General features: G+C 44.9%; 1 protein-coding gene across 1 annotated transcript in view; it reads right to left on the bottom strand.

Moving 5' to 3' along the window:
* Window positions 1-5,110: 5,110 nt before the first annotated feature.
* LOC115083377 (histamine H3 receptor-like) overlaps window positions 5,111-20,329 on the bottom strand; it is an 82,259-nt gene continuing 67,040 nt past the window's right edge. Inside the window, exon 4 of the mRNA XM_029587178.1 lies at window positions 5,111-5,217. Coding sequence (XP_029443038.1) covers window positions 5,111-5,217 — 107 coding nt within the window. The remainder of the gene's footprint in view (window positions 5,218-20,329) is intronic.

The raw sequence follows: 20,329 nt of genomic DNA, 5'->3' as shown, positions 1-20,329 counted from the left end.
GCTCACCATTTCCTCTTCCGGGCTGCAGGGGGGCAGGAAGAAGAGACCCTGCCGGTGCCGCTGACTCCAGCTGTCCTGCCACGTTCTGCCTGGGCTATCAACATTTTGGGCCCGGGCGGGGGACCTATTTCACTTGGGTAGGGGGAGCAGCTGGGTCAGCGGGGGATCAGGAAATATGGTGACACACCTGCGTGTTCTTGGCGAAACACTGGTGTGTCGCGACACACCGGTTGAGAACCACTGCACTAGTGTACTGTTTGGACTTTGTTTTACCTTGGCATCAGTTACAACAAAGGACTAGGGCTTTATTTCCGAACAACAGACTTTGAGTCTAAGTGGTGTCTTTTGTGGCTTTTTGCTAGCTTGGTGTGCAGCATGATCCTCAGAGAGTGAAGAAAACTGCTTAAACCCATCCCACTAAAGATAGTGGTGGCAAAGGTGGCTATAAAAACAATGGCTTTTCTGATGGTATCAGAAATGGTTCTGCTAAATTATCAGATAAGTATTCTAAAATCTTGGGGGGTAATTTTCAAAAGGATTTACACACTTAAAATTGGGTTTTACATATTTAAATGAACTTTATGCATGTAAGAGCTACATATATGCCACACTCTGAAGTTGGGTCACTGTTGCTATGGGAGACTACCACATCAGACTCAGCTCTCCGTAAACAAGTAGTCGAGCCAATCAGTAGCTTTGTTATAGCACATAAGGTGCAAACAAAAAAACTATTTAGCTTTCCTGTTGACCTGGATCTGTCACACTTTATTGTCGGCAGCTCTTCAAAACTCTGCACTGATGTCATCAAATCCAGAGCAAAACTGAATTTTGAAGTTAGGTAATGTGGTAGATTAAATTTTCCAAAATGTAATTCTACTTCACTTTCTAGGTGTTTTTATTAATATTTTAACTGTTTTCCACTCCCCACTCCTGCATATCAGGCAGCAGAATAGTCCCAGCTGACTTACATTGGCCTGTTTTCTGATGAGTTAGCTCCTGGCTTCTCTTGGAAAAAAAAACCAGCCAGGTTGGCCAAATACCAGCCTCTACACACACACATACACACACACAATAGAGGCACCACAAGCACTTTCAAAACTCATGGGCCAGCTGTGCTTTTCTCATGTATGTGCGCCAGCGGTTGCCATGCTCAGTACTATAGCAACACTTTTGTCACTCCTTCTATAGGTATCATAGATTACAAAGGCTCCATGTTTCTCCAGAACCAATAAGGTTGCTAGAACTCTGCATTTCAATCACCATGAATTGAAACAAACTGGAATATAATTGCCCTATTCAACTTCTGAATCTTGCATTGGGACCTCCTTGAATATTTCAAGTATAAATAAGCAATAAATAACTCAGGAAGAACTCAAGAAGAAAAGACGAGTTTTAATAATAACAAACATGGCTTTACTTGATATAACTGTCACAAAAAAGGGAAATATAAGGTAACTTCACTACTTATGGTAATTGCCAAAATAATACGCTTCACTTTTTAAACTTGTTTTCTTTTTCTTTTATAAATTTTCAAAATATAATAGCTGTTGTCAAAAATATATATTAATTCAAGAAAAAGAAAACAAGCTTAAAAAGTGAAGTGTATTATTTTGGCAATTAAGTAGTGAAGTTACCTTATATTTCCCTTTTTTGTGATAGTTATTTAAATGTGGGATTTTTTGGCTCTTTTTTTGTTGTTTTTTTTACTTGATATAACCCATAGCATTTCCCATTTTTTACCTCAGCCCTCAATATAAAATATAAGAAAGGCAATATAAAAGTAACATATAAATAACAGCAGTGCCGTTGCTCAATGTTAACTTGTGTGGACAGTTCAATCTCACCTCTAGCACTTACAGAATTATTATAAATGACGTCTGTCAGAAAAGTATCACCATAAAATCCCCACATGCTCAAAAGTTATGTGTAATTATACCTTTGTTTCCTAAAGAGCAAAGGCAGCAAAGCAGACAATTATATTAGACATTGAAAAGAAACCAGGTTATAGCATATTTAGTGCATTTCACAGGCTGACTGATAACACATATAATTCATCTTCTGAAAATCCAGAATCTTGAACATCTTTATCTATACATCTGTTTCTGCTTCCTACCTTAAGATGCACGGAACATAATTCTCTTGAAAGCTCTTCTAAATTTTTGGTGACACAGAGGGTATAAAAAGGGATTAATAGAAGAGTTACTCCATAAAAGCCAAACTGTGATATCATACCATAAGAGATCTACACATACTCCTTGGCAGATTGCCCGTATTAGTGTAAGCAGTGTATATGGTGCCCAACAAATAAAATAAATGCCCACAATTATTCCAAGAGACTTTGCTATTTTTTTGTCCTTTTCTATTTTAGAATGGCGAGTGGCATTCAGGTTTATGGCATTGCTTTGCTGACTGATTGATAAGGTGGATTCTCTTGAGACCATATTATCAGGCTTATTATTTTCTCCAGTGAATAAAGTCGGGTTCTGCGTGCACTCGGTTGAAAATGACTTTTGTCCCTCTTCCACAAAATAAAGAGGTGATTGTTGATATTCTGCAGGTTTATTCTTTTCTGATATAAAGAAAACAGTTGCCTGTTCTATATTCCTTGGCAAATTCAAGTTCTGGTTTTTGTGAATTCGCTTTATGATATTCCAATAGATGCTTAAATTGAAGTATATGACACTAATTAATGGTAAATAAAAATCAATTGTTGAAATGCAAATCATGAAATACCAGGCAGTCGAAATTTCAGCTATGCATGGTCCCTCAGGGTCAGCAACATCACTGCTTCCTGTGACAATATTCCACAATAGTATCGGAGGAGCAGAAAGAAGAAATGCTACACCCCAGGCAGTCCCAATTTTTGATAATGCATTTCTGGACACATTTTTTGTTTCTTGTAAGGTTCTGTAGGCAACCTAAGGAGAAATAAAGTGTTACTATTAATAAAAATTATTCTACAATCTGAAAACAATTGTTAACATCTGTTAGAATATGGCAGCAGAAGAGGTCTCTAAGGCCTATCTAGTCTTCCCAATTAACTTCCTGGAACAATGCCATAGAACACAGTTGATCTCTGGCTTGTAGTTCACTTGTTTGTAAAGAAAGATCCTCTGTGTTTATCCCATGCATTCCTGAATTCCACCACTGATGTTTCTAGCACCTCTACTGAAAGGTCATTCTATGCATCCCTAATCATTTGGTAAGGAAACATTTTCTGCTGTTTGTTCTGAATCTAGTTTCTTGGAAGTTCATTCTGTAACCAATTCTCGACCTTCATTTCCATTGACATAGCTTTAAGATTCGCAGCTCACAGAAAAGTCCCTCAAACTGCTGGACTCACCCCAATGCCAAAGCAGATGGCCAGGAACTTACGTCAGGATGCAGTTAGGCTCTCCTCACACAGCACAGGATGCTGCCATCTCAGCCGCTCCTCTGATCCTCTCTAAGTGCAGGCGAACAGGACCACGCACTAGTTAAAGGATCCACAGCGGGAAAGTGCCTATGGCATCCATCAATGATGTCAGTGTTTCAGTCCTATTTAAGGACCTCCCTGACTTCCCTTTCTCACCTCTGCAATGGGTCTCCTGCATTCATGTGCAATGTGTGTTACTTCTACTGCATTCCCTATTCCTGGTTCCTGCTTCATCTCTCCAGCCTTATCTTCCAATCCAGTCTCATCCAGCCTTGTCCAGACCAGACTCATCCAGCCTTGTCTAGTCTTCCAGTCCAGCCTCGTCCTACCTTGTCTTCTAGCCCAGTCCATCCAGCTTGTCTTCCTTGTTGTCCTTTTCAATGTCTTCTGTATGTCCACATCCACCCTCAGCTTGTCGCTCAGGATCTTGTCCTCTTGTTTGGACCTGATGACTTGCCTGGACTGGACCATTCTTGATCACTGCCTGCCCTGAACTTGGCCCTCCTCTGACTTCCATAAGCCTGCTGTCTCCTCACTCTCTGGACTCTATCATCTCAACATAGGGATCCGCCTAACTCCTGCCAGCTGCTAGAATCCATGGGCTCAACATGTGGAGGAGGCAGATGGTAAAGGTGAAGCTCAAGACTGTCCTGCTACAGGGTGCATTTGCCAACTTCTGGCGTAGGCCTCAGGGACTTGTCCTCAAGGTTACTTTAACTTTGCTGGAGCACTATAGGGTTACACACCCCCTAACCATTACAGGTTGCTGTGTGGAATAGCTCGGCAGTCTCACCCACCACGTCCACCATTGCGGGCTAAAAACACCAGCTTTAACAGCAGCAGGATTAGCTGAACACTATGTCTGGTTATATTCAGGGCATTGAGGTCCAGTGTGCTCCAATGCCTTCTCCAGCACCCATCTTCCAACTTGCCATGCCCACATTCCACTTGCCTCCACCTCCAAGATATGATGGGGATCCTAGAATCTGAAAAGGCTTTCTTAACCTGTCTTGGATGCAATTTGAGCTACATGCACCATTATTTCCAACAAACCAAGTCAAGGTAACCTACATTCTTTCCTTGCTGGGTGGCCCCATATTGGCCTGGGTCTACTCCCTCTGGTAAAGGGATGAGCCATTACTGGGGGATCTGGCTCTCTTCTTGCAAGCTTTCTGGCAAGTTTTTGATGAGCCCGGTCGTACAACTTCCAAATCTTCAGAACTCCTGCAGATCAGACAAGGCTCCTTGTCTGTGAGTGAGTATGCGGTGCACTTTCACACCTTTGCCTCTGAACTCCAGTAGGACAATGACTATCTGATGGCAGTTTTCCAACTGGGACTTTCAGAACGCATTAAGGATGAGATGGCTGCCTGAGATGGACCACCTAACCTAAAGGGACTCATCAGTCTATCTGTGCGAAAAGACCTGTGGTTCCAGGAACAGGCCAAAGAATGAAGTTTTGACTAGTTGCCTTGTCTGTCTTGCTCCAAATTTTCAGACATCTGTGACCAACCGACATCCTCCAGAATCATGTTCATACCAGTAGAACCTATGCAAGTGGATCAGTTTAGCATCTCGGGTGACAAGAAACAGGGGCATCAAACATTCAACCTCTGCTTATACTACTGTACTCCAGGTCAACTCACAAGGCGCTACCCAGAGGCCACCCTAGGTCATCCTTGCACCTCTCCACAACTACTGGTTCCAGTACGTCTGTCTTGTGAAGACATCCTTGTCGATGATCTTGCCTTCCTGGGCACTGGTGCTGGATGTAGCTTTATCCATGAGGCTCTGGTTCAACACTATAACATACCCACAGTCCCCTTGAATTCCCAGATTTTTATATCCTCCAATTATGTATATTATCTGCCAGGATAGATTACTAAGATGACAGTACCACTGAACTTACAAACTGGGGTCATGCATGTAAAACAAATCAGCCTCGAAAAAAGTGAAGATCGGTGTAGGAAAAGCCCTTTATTGGAATTGGCCCAACTCTGGCTGAGTTTCACGCTGGTCGAGAGCTGCCTCAGGGGTAATGCTTATTGGTGGAGCTTACTGCATGCCAACAGGACTGATCCCTCACAGAATATGCTCCTTCTTTTTTTGGTCTTTTGCTTTTATTCTTAGGATGTACAGCAATCTGTGTGGGCTAGAACATCTGAATGTGTTGTCCAACATCGGATGCAGTGATCACATTGTATTTTCACAAAGCACACAAACAGGGCTGCATAGTGTATGCAGAATAATCTGCCGCTATTAGGTGGTGAAACTTCTGCCGGCAATAAGCATTGCCCCTGAGGCAGCTCTCGACCAAAGAGCGAAACTCAGCCAGAGTCGGACCAATTCCAATAAAGGGCTTTTCATATACCGATCTTCACTTTTTTCACTGCTATACAGCTAACTGGATTGGCTTCCGATTTGTTTTCTGGGAACAAATCAGCCTCTATATTTTACCCAAGGCAATCAACACCATCATTTTGGGCCTGCTGTGGTTACTGTATCATCAGTCCTACATGAACTGGGCAATGATGAAAACTGCCAGATAGGGTCCTAATTGTCATGAACATTATATTACCAAGGCCTCTCCTGAGGTACCTGTGGCCCAGACAGTCACAAGAACCTGAAACTAAAGATGCTTTCTATGAAATTTGCTCTATGGTTTATAGGAACTTTTCCTATTGACCATCAACTGAGTCCTGTGGTATACAAATTGAGACTACCACCATCTTTGAGGATTCATAATGTATTCCATGTCTCTCTGTTAAAGACAGCCATTCTATCTTGGCTGGGTAGACCATTCCTCCAGACCACTGAAGTGGCCATCAAAGAAGATACTCACTACAGTACCTCATTTCCTGAAAGAATTATGGACCTGACAAAAAATTCTTGGGAACCAGCTGCTAATATGCAAGCCCTACAGCTTCTCAAAGATTTCCACAAAATATTCCCCAATAAAACTGGTCCCAGGAAAATGGGGAAGAGGCTTTGAGGGGGGTACTGTTAAGATTTGCAGCTCATGGGAAGGCCCCATAAACCACTGTATTTATCCACAATGCTGACACAGCTGGCCTGGAGCTTGCAGCAGGATGCCATTAGGCACTCCTCACAAGGCATAGGATACCGCCATCTTAGCCACTCACTCGATCGTCTCTAGGTACGTGCACATAGGACCACGCACTAAAGAGCCTGCAATGGGAAAGTGCCCATTGCACTCATCAATGATGTCAGCACTTCAGCCGTATTTAAATGCTACCTGGACTTCCATTCCTCACCTCAGCAATGGGTATCCTGCATTCCTGTGCAGTGCATGTTGCTTCTTCTGCATTCCTAGATCCTAGTTTGTGCTTCATCTCTCCAGCCCTTACCTTGCCTTGCCTTCCATTCCAGCCTCATCCAGGTTTTCTTGCCTTCCATTCCAGCCTCATCCTGCCTTCTCTTCTAGCCCAGTCTGTGCAACTTGTCTTCCTTGTTGTCCTCTTCTGTGTGTCCACATCCATCCTCGGCTTTTTGCTCTGGATCTTCACCTCTTCCTTGGACCTGGCCATGATTGCCTGCCACCTAGACCTGACCTCCTGCCTGGACCTGAATATCATTGCTCACTGCCTGCCTTCTGACTTCTATAACCCTGCTGTCTCCTCGGTTTCTAGTTTGTCTCTAGATTCTAACTACCACTTCCACTACCACTTCCACCCTAAGTCCTGCTGGCCATCAGAATCTGCAGAAGAGGCAGTTGGTAAGGGTGAAGCTCTAGACTGTCCCACTACAGTGTGTGCTCGCCAGCTGCCAGTGTAGGACTTAGGGGCTTGCCATCCAGGCTGCATCAACAATACCGTAGCACTAAGGGCTCACCCACCCCCTATTTCTTACAAATAGTCTTGTAAATTATTTTATACCTTTCAGGTATTTTGCATGACTCTATAATAATCTCCCATTACTCCTGTCCTCTATAATAAATGATTAGAACTCTCATTTGATATGACATTTGATGTATATCACACATCAATTTGTTGGCCCTTCTCTGGACAGCCTCCACCCAGTCTATATCTTTTTTGAGGTATGGCTTCCAGAACTGGATCCAATACCCTAGGTGAGGTCTTACTGATCTATACAGAGGCATCATCATCATCTCTTTTTTTCAATTGTTTATGCCCTCCCTATGTACCCTAATATTCCTCATTGCCCTGGCCATCACTGTGTCCACACTATTTCACCACCTTGATGTGGCCCAGATGCCACTAGATGGGATACTAGCCCCTTATTTTGAAGGACTGTGCTTTAAATAGATGTAAGGTTACTACTGAAAGTTTAATTACATTGTTGTACTTTACCATCAGAATGTTCTGGTTCAAACAGTTCATTCTGAGATTACAAGAAGGGGATGGTTAGTAGGAGGAGCCTCATAGTTAGCTCTTCCCATAAGGGGTTGGAAGTGTGGGATATTTTCTAAATGGTTAAACATTTATCTGTTGGTAAACTGGGAAAAATTCCAGATAAGGTTTTAAAGGGCAGGCCCAGTACGTGTGTGTTAATAGTGTAAGTGGCTTGGTGACGGTAGACCATGGCTGTGTTAGTTTCAATGGTACAAAATCCAGTGTTTACCCTTTAAAGGTGCTGGTTGTCTAAAGAAGGAATCTCTGGGAAATCAATATTCAAAAGCTATTTAGATAGATTACTCACAAGTTATCCATCTAAATGGCTAGTTTTGACCTATTCAGCCACTTATTGGCTAAGTTGTAGACAGATAAGTCATTATCTGGCTATAATTTAGCTGGATAAAAAATTCCAGAGGTGTTTCTTGGGGGGGGATTAATTATCCAGCTACCTTAGCCAAATTTCATTTATATCCAGCTAAAGTAAATGAATAAACTTTACATAGAAACATAGAAATGATGGCAGAAGAAGACCAAGCAGCCCATCCAGTCTGCCCAGCAAGCTTCACACTTTTTTTTCTTCCCATACTTATCTGTTTCTCTTGGCTCTTAGTAACCTTTTGGTTCTATTTCCCTTCCACCCCCACCATTAATGTAGAGAGCAGTGCTGGAACTGCATCTAAGTGAAATATCTAGCTTAATTAGTTAGGGGTAGTAACCGCCGCAATAAGCAAGCTACACCCATGTTTATTTGTTTACCCAGACTATGTAATTCAGTCCTTGTTGGTTGTTGTCTGTATATAGATCCACTTTTCTTCATTCCCCCTGCTGTTGAAGCAGAGAGCTATGCTGGATATGCGTGAAGTATCTGTCTTTCTCTCCTGCTGTTGAAGCAGAGAGCTATGCTGGATATGCGTGAAGTATTGGTCTTTCTCCCCTGCCGTTGAAGCAGAGAGCTATGCTGGATATGCATAAAGTATCAGTCTTTCTCCCCTGCCGTTTGAAGCAGAGAGCTATGCTTTTAGACCTTCTTCAGAGGAGATATAAAGTTATCCAGTCTTATGTGGCCAAATAACTTGCTACATTTCTGGATAAGTAGCACTTTGAAAAAAAAATGTACCATGGCCCAATCCCCTCCTTTCCCCATCACATTTCTTGCCCCACTCCCACCCAAAATACCCTGCTATATTGTAAAATTGGTTCAGGGTTCCACAGATCAGGGCCCATCTCCACTCCCCTTCACCTGTTCTATTTCAAAAAATAACAGTTTTCCCAGCTAGGGTTCTGTCCCCATTCACCTGTTCAGCATAATAGTAGTGGGCCGGGGAGACCCTGCCCCACCCCCACCCGGCCCGCCTTCCATCCTCCCACTTACAAAACTGCTTCCGGGAGCAATGTATAGTAGATAATCACTTCTGGTGCTTCCATTGCAGCTCCTGACAGAAGCTGCACTGGAAGTGTAAATTAGCTACTTATCCGGATATCTTTTGATATTCGGATAAGTAGCCTAGGCCTCCAGAGGTCTTATTTGTGTCCCAGCATTTGAAAAATGATGTCATCCAACTGGAGGACAATCTCTGAGGACATCATTGCAACACCTTCCTCCAGAGCAAATGGCACAAGAAGGGGATGGCTAGGGAGGCAGCTTAGCCCTACCCATAGGGGGTATAGCTTGGGGAAATGCTCTAGGGTGAAACTTTTACTCTATAGTTTAACATGTGAAAACTTCTAGCCTTATGTTGAAGGAAGAGCAGGAAGATGTGTGTCAGTGGTATGAGTGGTAATTCTGAGTCAATGGTTGTTAGCGGTGTGGAGCCTTGGACTGGGACAAGAGTTGGTGCTACCACCAAGGGAAGGCCCCCAATGGTCCTTATTGCCGGAAGGTGGTGCAGTTGAGGACGACCCACTGGAGCTTCACCTATACCCAGCCCTCGTTCCCCTCAGGTTGAGCTCTTGGGAACCAGGGCTGGCAGGTCTTAGGTGTGGGTGTCCTCGGAGAAGACGGGTCTAGCAGCAGGCAGAAGTGGCGTCAGGAATCCAGGTCAAGGCTGGCAGCAAATGTGCAAAACGGAGAGCCAAACCAAAGGTCAGGGGCAGGCAGCAGACAAGCGGAGATGAGGTACCAAGCCAAGGGTCAAGACAGGAAGCAGACAAGCAGAGACAAGGAAGCAAGCCGAAGTCAGAACCAGGAGATCAAACTGAGGAAGAGGAAGCAGGAACCAGAGACTAGGAATGGCACGGAGTCAGGAACAGCAGGAAACACTGGATCAGGAACAGCAACTAGCACTCCAAAGGAGAAGGACCTGTTGCCAAGGCGAGGAACTGGGGACTGAGCCACGGTTTAAATACCCCTCAGTCCTGACGTCATCTTCAGGGCCCGGGCCGTCATTTCCCGCCGTGGCCCCTTTTAGAGTCGGGCTGACTCACGCGCGCCTAGGGAGGTGCACGGCTCGGGGCCAGGGCACACTGCGCCGAAGGCCGGGAAGCTTGCCGAGCGTTGGGATAGGTACGGGGGACTAGCCACGCAGCTCACAACTGGGAATCCCAACAATGATAGTTTATGGTTAGTGTGGTATAAAAGCTAATGTGCACATGGGCAAATTGCTGATTGTCTGAGAAAGAGACTCTGGATAAGCCTCGCCAGAACTGTAGACTGAGAGAGGTGTAAGTGCCATCTCTTGTGGTACCTCAGAAAAGAAAGAGAAGTGTGAGATGCTTCAACTTGCTGAGAGTTGGAGAAACTGGAAGTGAGGAGTTTGTGGGTTTCTATTAGCCCCTAGAGAGAGTCTGGAAGAATGCAGTGAAGGAATGGTATGGAAAGAGCTATGGTACCATCCCCAGTGGTATCAGAGACTGAGCTGAACTGCAGAGAGAAAGAGAGAATGAAGAGATTAATCAAGTGCCCCTTCTGAGGCACAGCAGGTGCTGGAGTGACTGGAGCCCAAGGTTCCCAGAAGTGAGTATTGTGGGATGTGACTGTGAAAGAGGAGATGTGTTGGAAGCTGGCAGGACCCAAGGTGAGGGATGCCTATGAAAAGTTCCAGCATGGGCCAGGAATTGCATTTTGGCTGCACAAGGGGGTGAATTTTGTGAGGACCTCAGATATTTGTGGGACATTGAGAAACAGAAGTGAGACTTTGGAACCAAAAACCTTGTGATGAGGAAAGTGAGAGAGATTGCTCTTGTGGGAAGAGACTGTGAGAATAAAACTGGAGTCACGAAGGTTCTGGGGAATTCGAAATATGAGTGACTTTTCACTGAACTGTCTTTGTATCGGTACAGCCAAGCCCCTGAGGAGGACTGTAAAGCTTGAAGGAATTGGGACCCCCTTTCACACTGAACTAAAAGGACAAAGGGAACTTTGATTAATATTCCGGGGGCTACAGCTGATCTGGTTAAAAGGGAACCTTTGAGATATTTTGAGGAAGTGGTGAACTATTTTACTGGTTGTAATTTTTGAGCTAAAAACATTGAATATTCTGCATTCTGAATTGGTTGCTGATTTTGTTGAAGAGTTTTATGACTGAATTTTTTTAAATTATGAATGAGGAATAGATTTTTTCTGAGCTTGTGAAGGCTGAATCAAATTCAAAATTGCATTTCAATTTTCTGTTTTAGTCAGGGGCGGATTGTGGGAAAATAGTGGCCCAGGGGATTTTTCTCCATACTGGCCCATGGGTACCCAATTACACATACAATTTGGTGAGTCATCAAATACATAATAAAGGGACCATAAAATATATACAGAAATGCACAGACAAACTAAACTGGAAATCACAACACATTAGACTGTATGTAATGCAGCAATGGAAAAACAGAAAATACCATCATTCCTCATAAAACATCAAACAATAAAATCAAAAACTATAAAACATCAATCACAATAGGAAAATCATACTAAAAATATATATTTCAAAACTGCTGATGAAGAGAACCTCCAGTAATTTAACTCATTACAAATTTTTGAAAACTTCCAAACACCAATAAAATATATCAAAAAAGGCAGACATCAAATAATATTCAATAATTAAAACTAATAAGGATAGAAAACAATCCCCAGTTCTCCATACCTGAGAAATTTTAATTCCAGTCACCTTGAGATGGTCACACATCACACATCACCCTCTCCAGGTGCTCTCCAGGTGATGCATTGTCCTTTCGCACTGAGGATATCTACCCAAGGCCTACTGCCCAGGAGGGAAGGGTTAGGTCGGCCGTCATAGTTGGTGATTCGATTATTAGGAACAAAAAACAAACTTTGAAATGTTTGTATGCTAATGCCAGAAGTCTAAGAAGTAAGATGGAAGAATTAGAATGTATAGCAGTGAATGATGACATAGGCTTAATTGGCATCTCAGAGACATGGTGGAAGGAGGACAATCAATGGGTCAGTGCTATACCGGGGTACAAATTATATTGCAATGACAGAGAGGAGCACCCGGGAGGCGATGTGGTGCTTTATGTCCAGGATGGCATAGAGTCCAACAGGATAAACATCCTGCATGAGACTAAATTCAAAACTGAATCTTTATGGGTAGAAATCCCTTGTGTGTCGGGAAAGACTATAGTGATAGGAGTATACTACCATCCGCCTGGTCAAGTTGGTGAGACGGACAGTGAAATGCTAAGAGAAATTAGGGAAGCTAACCAAATTGGTAGTACGGTAATAATAGGAAACTTCAATTACCCCAATATTAACTGGGCAAATGTATCATCGGGACACACTAGAGAGATAACATTCCTGGATGGAATAAATGATAGCTTTATGGAGCAATTGGTTCAGGAACCGACGAGAGAGGGAGCAATTTTAGATCTAATTCTCAGTGGAGCACAGGACTTGGTGAGAGAGGTAACAGTGGTGGGGCCGCTTGGCAATAGTGATCATAATATGATCAAATTTGAATTAATGACTGGAAGAGGAACAGTGTGCAAATCCATGGCTCTCGTGCTAAACTTTCAAAAGGGAAACTTTGATAAAATGAGAAAAATTGTTAGAAAAAAACTGAAAGGAGCAGCTACAAAAGTAAAAAATGTGCAAGAGGCGTGGTCATTGTTAAAAAAATACCTTTCTAGAAGATTAGTCCAGATATATTCCACACATTAAGAAAGGTGGAAAGAAGGCAAAATGATTACCGCATGGTTAAAAGGGGAGGTGAAAGAAGCTATTTTAGCCAAAAGATCTTCATTCAAAAACTGGAAGAAGGATCCAAAAATACAGTCCAAAATTGTAAACTTTCTCAAAGATACTCCTTGGGGTGTAAGTCTACTCCCCAAGTCTTAGGGACCCCAGTTCTCCTCCCCTGTTGTCATCTTTTGTAGGGGTTACTCTCAGAGCACAAAAGGTCTGAGCATGACTTCTGGATTTCCTCACTTTACCCACAGGAGGCCCCACTCAAGTCCATACTGGTCTCCTCACTTCTTTGATACATTCTCTCTTCCTTGCTTGAGAACACAAGGGGTCTTCTTGGATAAATATCTCCTTCTAACACAGAAATCTCAAAAGTCTACTTACTCTTTAGAAGCTGTTTGGATTTCATACATTCCCTTCTGGAGCAGCTCCAGGGACAACACAGCCACCCACCCCAGGCAGTTGGAGTCAATGCTAATCTCAAGCCCTGTGATGAAATATCCAGCTTCTGCTTCTCCCCTAGGCCCAACCAACCCCCCCAAACCCCTAACATAGTTGGTCAGAAAAATCTTTAAGCATGAAACCTCTCCTCTTTCTTCTAGTAATTCTCAACCTCTACAACACTTCTCAATGCCAAGGGAGCTGATAGTAACTCTCTGAAGATCTTTTACTCCACAACTTGTTCCTCTCTCATACTTTTCTTCCTCTCTCATACTTCTGGTAGTGCTTCTGGCCACAATTGCTTCCTTCCTCACATCTGTGGCCCGGACCCTCTAGATACTCTCTCACTCCATGAGCTTCTTCTTCAATGACCAGCCCCTTTCAAAGGCCGAACATTCACTTTTATACCAAGCACAACACCTTCCATCATTGGTCAAGTTTCATGCTTGCCACTCACTCACAGCGCACCCTCCACTGGTGGCTGTTCTAGCCATGCACTTTGGAATTTTCCCAGTTCAATAAATAGGATAAACTTTTAACCTTTATTAAATAAAAAACAAAAAAAACCCACACTGTAAACATCCACAAGTGTACTCCCACTACGCCTTCTCACTAAACCTTTATCCAGACTTGTGAATCCCAGAATCTCATCAAATATATTTCAATCTGCATTTTTAAACTTTAAAACAGTGAAGCCTAAGTCCAATGAATACATAGCCCCTTAATATTACAGGTCTGGAGTACTACATAGAGGCACAAGCACATGAAAGTTTGGCAGAAATCACCACAAAATTAAGCTTGTTGGTCATGCAAGAACAACTGAGACTGAGTGGCCACATTTTTTGCAATTACTTTTGAAATAATGCCTTGCAAAATAATAACCAGGGGTTGACTTGACTTGATATTTGCTCTTTGTTAATGAGGGTTTTGCTTTTTTGAATCTGTGATAGACACTTCGTTTCTATCCCTTACCACGTTTCCTTTGGTTTTTATACCAAGGGACTGCTCTCATCTTTTAGAGACTATTCCCAAGGTTTTCCCAATCATAGGTGCTGGGATTGGTCCAGTCTGAGTAGGCCTGGATTTGTCAACAGGCACACTGTTGCCTAGACCTGTGCCTATGGTAGCAAACTTGTGAGAGGGCAGCAGGCTGGCTGAAGATTTATTGACTTCCATCTGTGCTGAATCTTACTCAGCAGAGAATAGCCCTCTGCTTCCTTATCTAGCCCTTTCCTTCCCAGGCAGCATGCAGGGAACAAAATGGGAAGGGGTGAGCCTGGAGCACAGAAAGAAAAGGGGGATCATTTTGGTAAAAGTAAAGTAGTAGTGGCTGAATGGGGATGATTGGGGTGAAAAAAAGCCTGAGGAATGAGAGTGATCAGATGGGGTGGGGGGGGGAGGGGCAGTGTTGGTGTGTGTATCAGGGAGAAGGGATTGATGCTAATGTGTGTGTGTGCCAGATTGAGAGAACAGAGAAGAGTTGTAAAGTAGAGCAGGACCAGTAGGGATACCTGTCTCGTCACCTTCCCCCTCCCCCACTCACTGCAATTCAGGTTCTTTCTCCCTTGATTTCAGATTCTATCCCCCAGATCCTGGAACCTCCCTTCCTTCTTCTCCCTTCTCTCCAGATCCTGGTACCCACCTCCCAAAATTTCCTACTCCCTTTCCCCATTCTAGAACCTCCATCCCTCTCCCTCTTTTCCTCCCATCTCAGATTCGTCTCCATCCTCAGTCCTCTTTCCTTCTCATGCTCCCTCCTATCCCCAGTCCTTTCACCTTCTCCTCACCTCCTTTCCTAGTCCTCCTTTCTTCTTCCCATCCCTGGTCCTCTCACCTTTTCTTTCTTTTTTGCCCATCCCCGAGATCTCATCCATATATGGTTACTTAAGATCCAATTTTCATCACCCAATAAAAAAAAGAAATTATACAGATACAAGCAAGGTCAGAAAATATCTTAATTTTTATAATATGAAAGATAAAAATGTTTGCCATTGTGCTTTAGATTTTTCCAGTTTTTGCCACAAAATTTATGCCTGACCTACTTCAGCAAAACTGTGGCACTGTGCCTTACACCTTTTACTCCCTTTTGTTTGACCTTACCTGGGAGTTGGTGAAGGGGTGGAAGAGAGATTGCAACAGAGCCTAGGGGTGTCTGAACATGAGCAGTGTAGTTAGTGGTAGTCTTTTTTTTTTTTTTTTTTAGAATGGAAGGAGAGTAGCTGCTGGAGAACCGAAGGAGGGCTGCTGCCTGCTACTTTAGGGTTTCTGTGAAGTTTTGACCCTTCCAGAGCCCTCCCAGTTCTGAGGGGTTTTGACTTGTGCTAGAAGAGCTTAAAAAGTTGATTTTTATGTTTTGAAGAGAGTGGGTTTTGTGTTTGACCTTCTCTGATTCTGGTAGAGCTTTTACCACCTGCCTTAGGGGAGTGGGTTGTGGCTTTGTGCTCTGCACCTAGGTAAAGCAGAGCTGCATCTGCCTGGGTACTGCTTGTCCCTCTGCCCTGTGAAAGTGAAGTTAACAGTGTCCCATCAGTAAGAAATGATTTCAGAAAGCAGTTTTTGGGATTTTGCCTGTGAGTGGGAGGGAGATTTTTCCCACCACCATTTCCCTGCCCTTGGAGAAGTGTTTTTGTTTTTTTCTTTCCCCCAGCTGGGAAAGGATTCTGGACACTGGCTCAGAAGCTGAGAAAAGAGAAGGAACTTACATCACTAGGAATTTTCATTATCCTTTGTATTTTGATGGGTTTTTATTCCATTTTTTGGACTGGACCTTTTGGTAAGTAACAATAAATTAATTTTGAATACCACTCCAATCTGTTTTTCCAATATGAGATCCAGCCTTCTGCGAGTGATTTCCATGAATACTGTAAGAGATGAGAGACTGAAAGTGGGTTCCCCATCCCCCTGCATGCCTTGGGTCCAGGAGATTAAGCCTCCTCCCCATTGAGATAATTCATGTTCCAGGGTTTGAAAGGACTGGTACAAGAAAACTGGAATTTAGCACTGGGTCTGAGTGTGCCCCTGCACCAATTCGGTCCCAACACCGAAGTGGGAGCTACATATCTACCTCAGATCACTGCCTACTAGATCCTGCACAACCCATATTCTGGAACACACTTGCAATAAGAACTAACTTTATTCCAGATATCAATTCACTCCACACAAACTTTCCAGTTTCTCTGTCCTGACACCAGGATTGCCCCAGTAAGGTACATTAACAGTCAGTTATAGGCTGGCTCTTTTTCCCAGGATCATATACCACTTATTTCCCAATTGCACCTTTTTTCAAATTTAAACGCATTACCAAAGGGTTTAGCCATCTTCTTCTGAGGCAGGCCTTCTCTCTTGGCTCACTAGTTCTGTCTGCTCTCTCTTTCTTCCTCTCCCTATAGGCAGAGTTCACTCTTACTCTCTTTTAATCACCTTGCCCAAAGCTAACAGCTTTGTAATTTGTCTCAGCTGTGTCTTCTAATTATTAGTACAGTTTCCTGTGGCTGCTACGTTCACCTTAATTAGTCCTCTACAAAAGGTCTCCAAACTACATTCCCCAGCAGCCTTGTGTTTCCTGTTTTGTCTGGTTTTAAAATCTCCTAAGCAACTCTTATTCAGATTTTCTTTCCCCTTTGATATAGTGTTCTTCATGGACCTCCCTTCAGAGCTCCCTCTGTCCAGAGGCAGATTGGCCTATTGGGGGATCGGGCTTCCTCCGGTGGGCCGGTCTAGCTGGTCACGTGGTCTCGACCTCGTGGCTCTTCCTCAGCCCAGCCTCAGCGCCTCCCAGCCAGCCCCCGCCGGAGACCAAGCCAGCGGGGGCTGAAGAAATAAAAATTGAGGCCGGCGGAGGCCGAAGAAAAGAAGATCAGCCAGCCCCCTCAGGAGACCAAATGGCGGGGGCTGAAGAAATGAAGATGGGAGCCTCCCAGCCAGCCCCTGCCAGAGACCAAGCCGGCGGGGGCCGAATAAATTAAAATCGAGGCCGGCGGAGACCAAGCAAGGGGGCCGAAGAAATTAAAATCGAGGCCGGCGGGGGCCAAAGAAATTAAAATCGAGGCCCCCGATGAACAGCTGGTCTCCGGCGGCGGCCGATGAAGTGAACATCACATTATCATTTTACTTTTAAATAGATAGATAATGGTACTCCCTTTAAATGATTTTATATTGTTGAATCTTTCTAGACTGAACTGCTTTGGTTTTTGTCCCAGCTATCTTCAGATACTATCTTCTAGGAGTGCAGGAAGGCTTCTAATTACTAGAAGAAACAAATACTGTAGCACTGCAGGCTGGAAATATTTTTTATTGTTATATATTGTGGATATTCTATTGTACCCAATTCAGTAACATAATTGTTTATGTGGATATTCTGTTTTACCCAAGTCGGTAACACAGTTGTCAGTAACAAAATGTCTCTGATTTAATCAGAGACAATTTGCCTATGGATAAAAATGACAACAGTCTACTTTTTTTTGTATGGCAGGATGTTGTTTACTAGCTAACATCTGAAGAAGCAGTTTATGTTGCATTCCCCGTTCGCGTCCAGCCCGCGCATGGGCCTGCTCACCTCTCTGGTTCCTCTGGAGGTCCTGGGTCCTCCTCCCTGGTGGCGGCTGTGAGCTCTTCCAGGCCTCAGTGTCCCGCGGCGGCGGTTGCTGGGCCTTCCACTGCGCACCAGGCCTCACACCAGAGTTCGGCACCTTCCATGGCATTGGCCACACCCCAACGTGCATGCGCGCAGACTGCCCGGCCTGTTCTAGGGCCAGAGGCGGGTCCTAGCTCCGTGGAACGCCCTGATTGAAGGAACTACTTAAGGAAGTTCCTGCCTGCACTTCCTTGCCTTGGTAATCGGATCAGCGTTATGCTAGATTGTCACTGCGTTCTAAGCCTTGTTCCAGTCTTGTTCCAGTCTCGTTCCAGTCTCGTTCCAGCCTTGTTCCAGGATCCTTCTGTTCCAGCCTTGTTCCTGCATCCTACTGTTCCAGCGTCCTCCTGTTCCTATGTTCATCTGTCGTCCCCCCAGGTAGTACCTCCGGACTGTCTCACTGGTACTGACCTCTGCCTGATCCTTGACTCCTCTGCCTGCTGCCTGCCTCCTGACCTCGGCCTGATCCTTGACTCCTCTGCCTGCTGCCTGCCTCCTGACCTCGGCTTGCTTCTTGACTACTCTGCCTGCTGCCTGCCTCTTGATCTCGGCCTGTATGTGACCTTGTCTGACCTCCGGAACCTGACCTCTGCTTCGTTGACTACTCTTGGACTGCTTCCTGGTGTTTGACTCCTGCTTCATCTGACTCTCCTCAAACTGACCTCTGGATCCTGACCACTGCTTGATTGACCACATCTCCTGATTCTGGCTCTGTCCCATGCCTTGTCATTGCCTATGCTGTTCTGGTCCTCCTTGCTCCATCTGACTTCCAGCCTCGAACCCGATCGTGCTCCTCTCCAGTCTGTGTGAACGCCTGTCTACCATCTCTCCAGGAGACCCTGTGAGGCCCACCTAAGTCCAAGCGGCCTGGGTCCCTATGGGCTCCATCCGGGGCAACTGCGGCTTCCAGTGATGAAGCTCATCCTAGCCTCTTTCTCCTCCTGTGCTTTGCCCCCTGGGAGCAGGTGCTTCCTGGTCCCTACCAGGAAGCCATTCTCCACTGCTCCAGGACAAGGGTCCAACCCCGAGCGCAACAGGTTGCCAAGGCCATGGACTCGGCGGAGTCTCCCGCATTCAGGGCCCTACCGGGTTTGGCCGCTACAGTTAAAAAACATCACCAAGCTTTGGAATCACTGGCTTCTTCGGTGGAAGAGCTTCATTCCCAGCTATGAGATACAGCTTTGGCCAATCCCGTGGGCTATGTTTCCCAAAGCATTGTTGGCACTCCCTGCCTCTCCTCGATACAATGGGGACCCACGCTCTTGTCGTGGCTTCCTTAATCAGTGCTTCATGCAATTTGCATTGCAACCCTCATTGTTCCTGAAGGAAATCACCAAGGTGACCTTCATCCTATCTCGTCTGGAAGGGAATGCTCTTGCATGGGCTTCTCCCTTATGGGAAAACTCTGATCCCATACTTTACAAGTTATCTGAATTTATTGCTCTCTTCAAGAAGACCTTCGGAGACCCAAGCCACCAGGCTGTAGCCAGCCATAACCTACTATCCCTTCGCCAAGGGTCATGGACCCTCTCTGAGTATATGGTGGAGTTTAGGACTCTGGCCACTGAGCTTGGGTGGCAAGAAGATTGTCTGCAAGCCATCTTCCTAGATGGACTCTCCTGTGCTCTCAAAGATGAACTCTCCATCCATGAGACTCCCAAGTCTCTAGAGGACCTGATTTCCCTTGCCAGGAAGATTGATCATCGCCTCCGGCAAAGACGCCTAGAATTAAAGGCTCCCTGCTCTCCTACACCACATTCCACGCGTGTTCCAAGTCCTCCAGCTAAGACTCCAGCACCACCACTCTCTTCCGGGGTAGAACCTATGGAGGTGAACCGTGGGTGATTGTCTCTAACCAAACATCTCCGTCGGTGGAAGGAGGGTCATTGCCTTTACTATGGCACTTCTGGACATCGTCTGTAGTCCTGCTCGGTTCGTCCTGGAAACTGGAACGCCTGAGCCCAGCAGGGGTCCTGAGTTTAGGCACTACTGTTACTGGCCCTCAACTCCTGCTTCCTGTCTCTCTGGGCATCAAAGCCCACTCCTTCGCCACCACTGCTCTTGTCGATACCGGAGCAAGCGGCAGCTTCATCATGGATGACATTGTCAAGTTTCTGAACATTCACCATTAGAGGTGAGCCTCCGTATCACCTCCATTCAAGGAGAACACCTTCCAGGGCTTATCTCCCACCAAATAGTGGCTGTTCATCTTACTGTGGGCACTCTCCACAAAGAGGAGATGTCCTTCTATGTGCTAAAGCAATCGACACATCCAGTTATTGTGGCGCTGCCCTGGCTCCAGGCCCACGAACCCCAGTTCGATTGGCATTCCCTGCAGT

The sequence above is a fragment of the Rhinatrema bivittatum genome, chromosome 2 (assembly GCF_901001135.1).
Source record: "Rhinatrema bivittatum chromosome 2, aRhiBiv1.1, whole genome shotgun sequence".
Taxonomy (NCBI): domain Eukaryota; kingdom Metazoa; phylum Chordata; class Amphibia; order Gymnophiona; family Rhinatrematidae; genus Rhinatrema; species Rhinatrema bivittatum.
The sequence above is the reverse complement of the archived record's forward strand: the minus strand, read 5'-3'. Positions and strand labels throughout refer to the sequence as shown.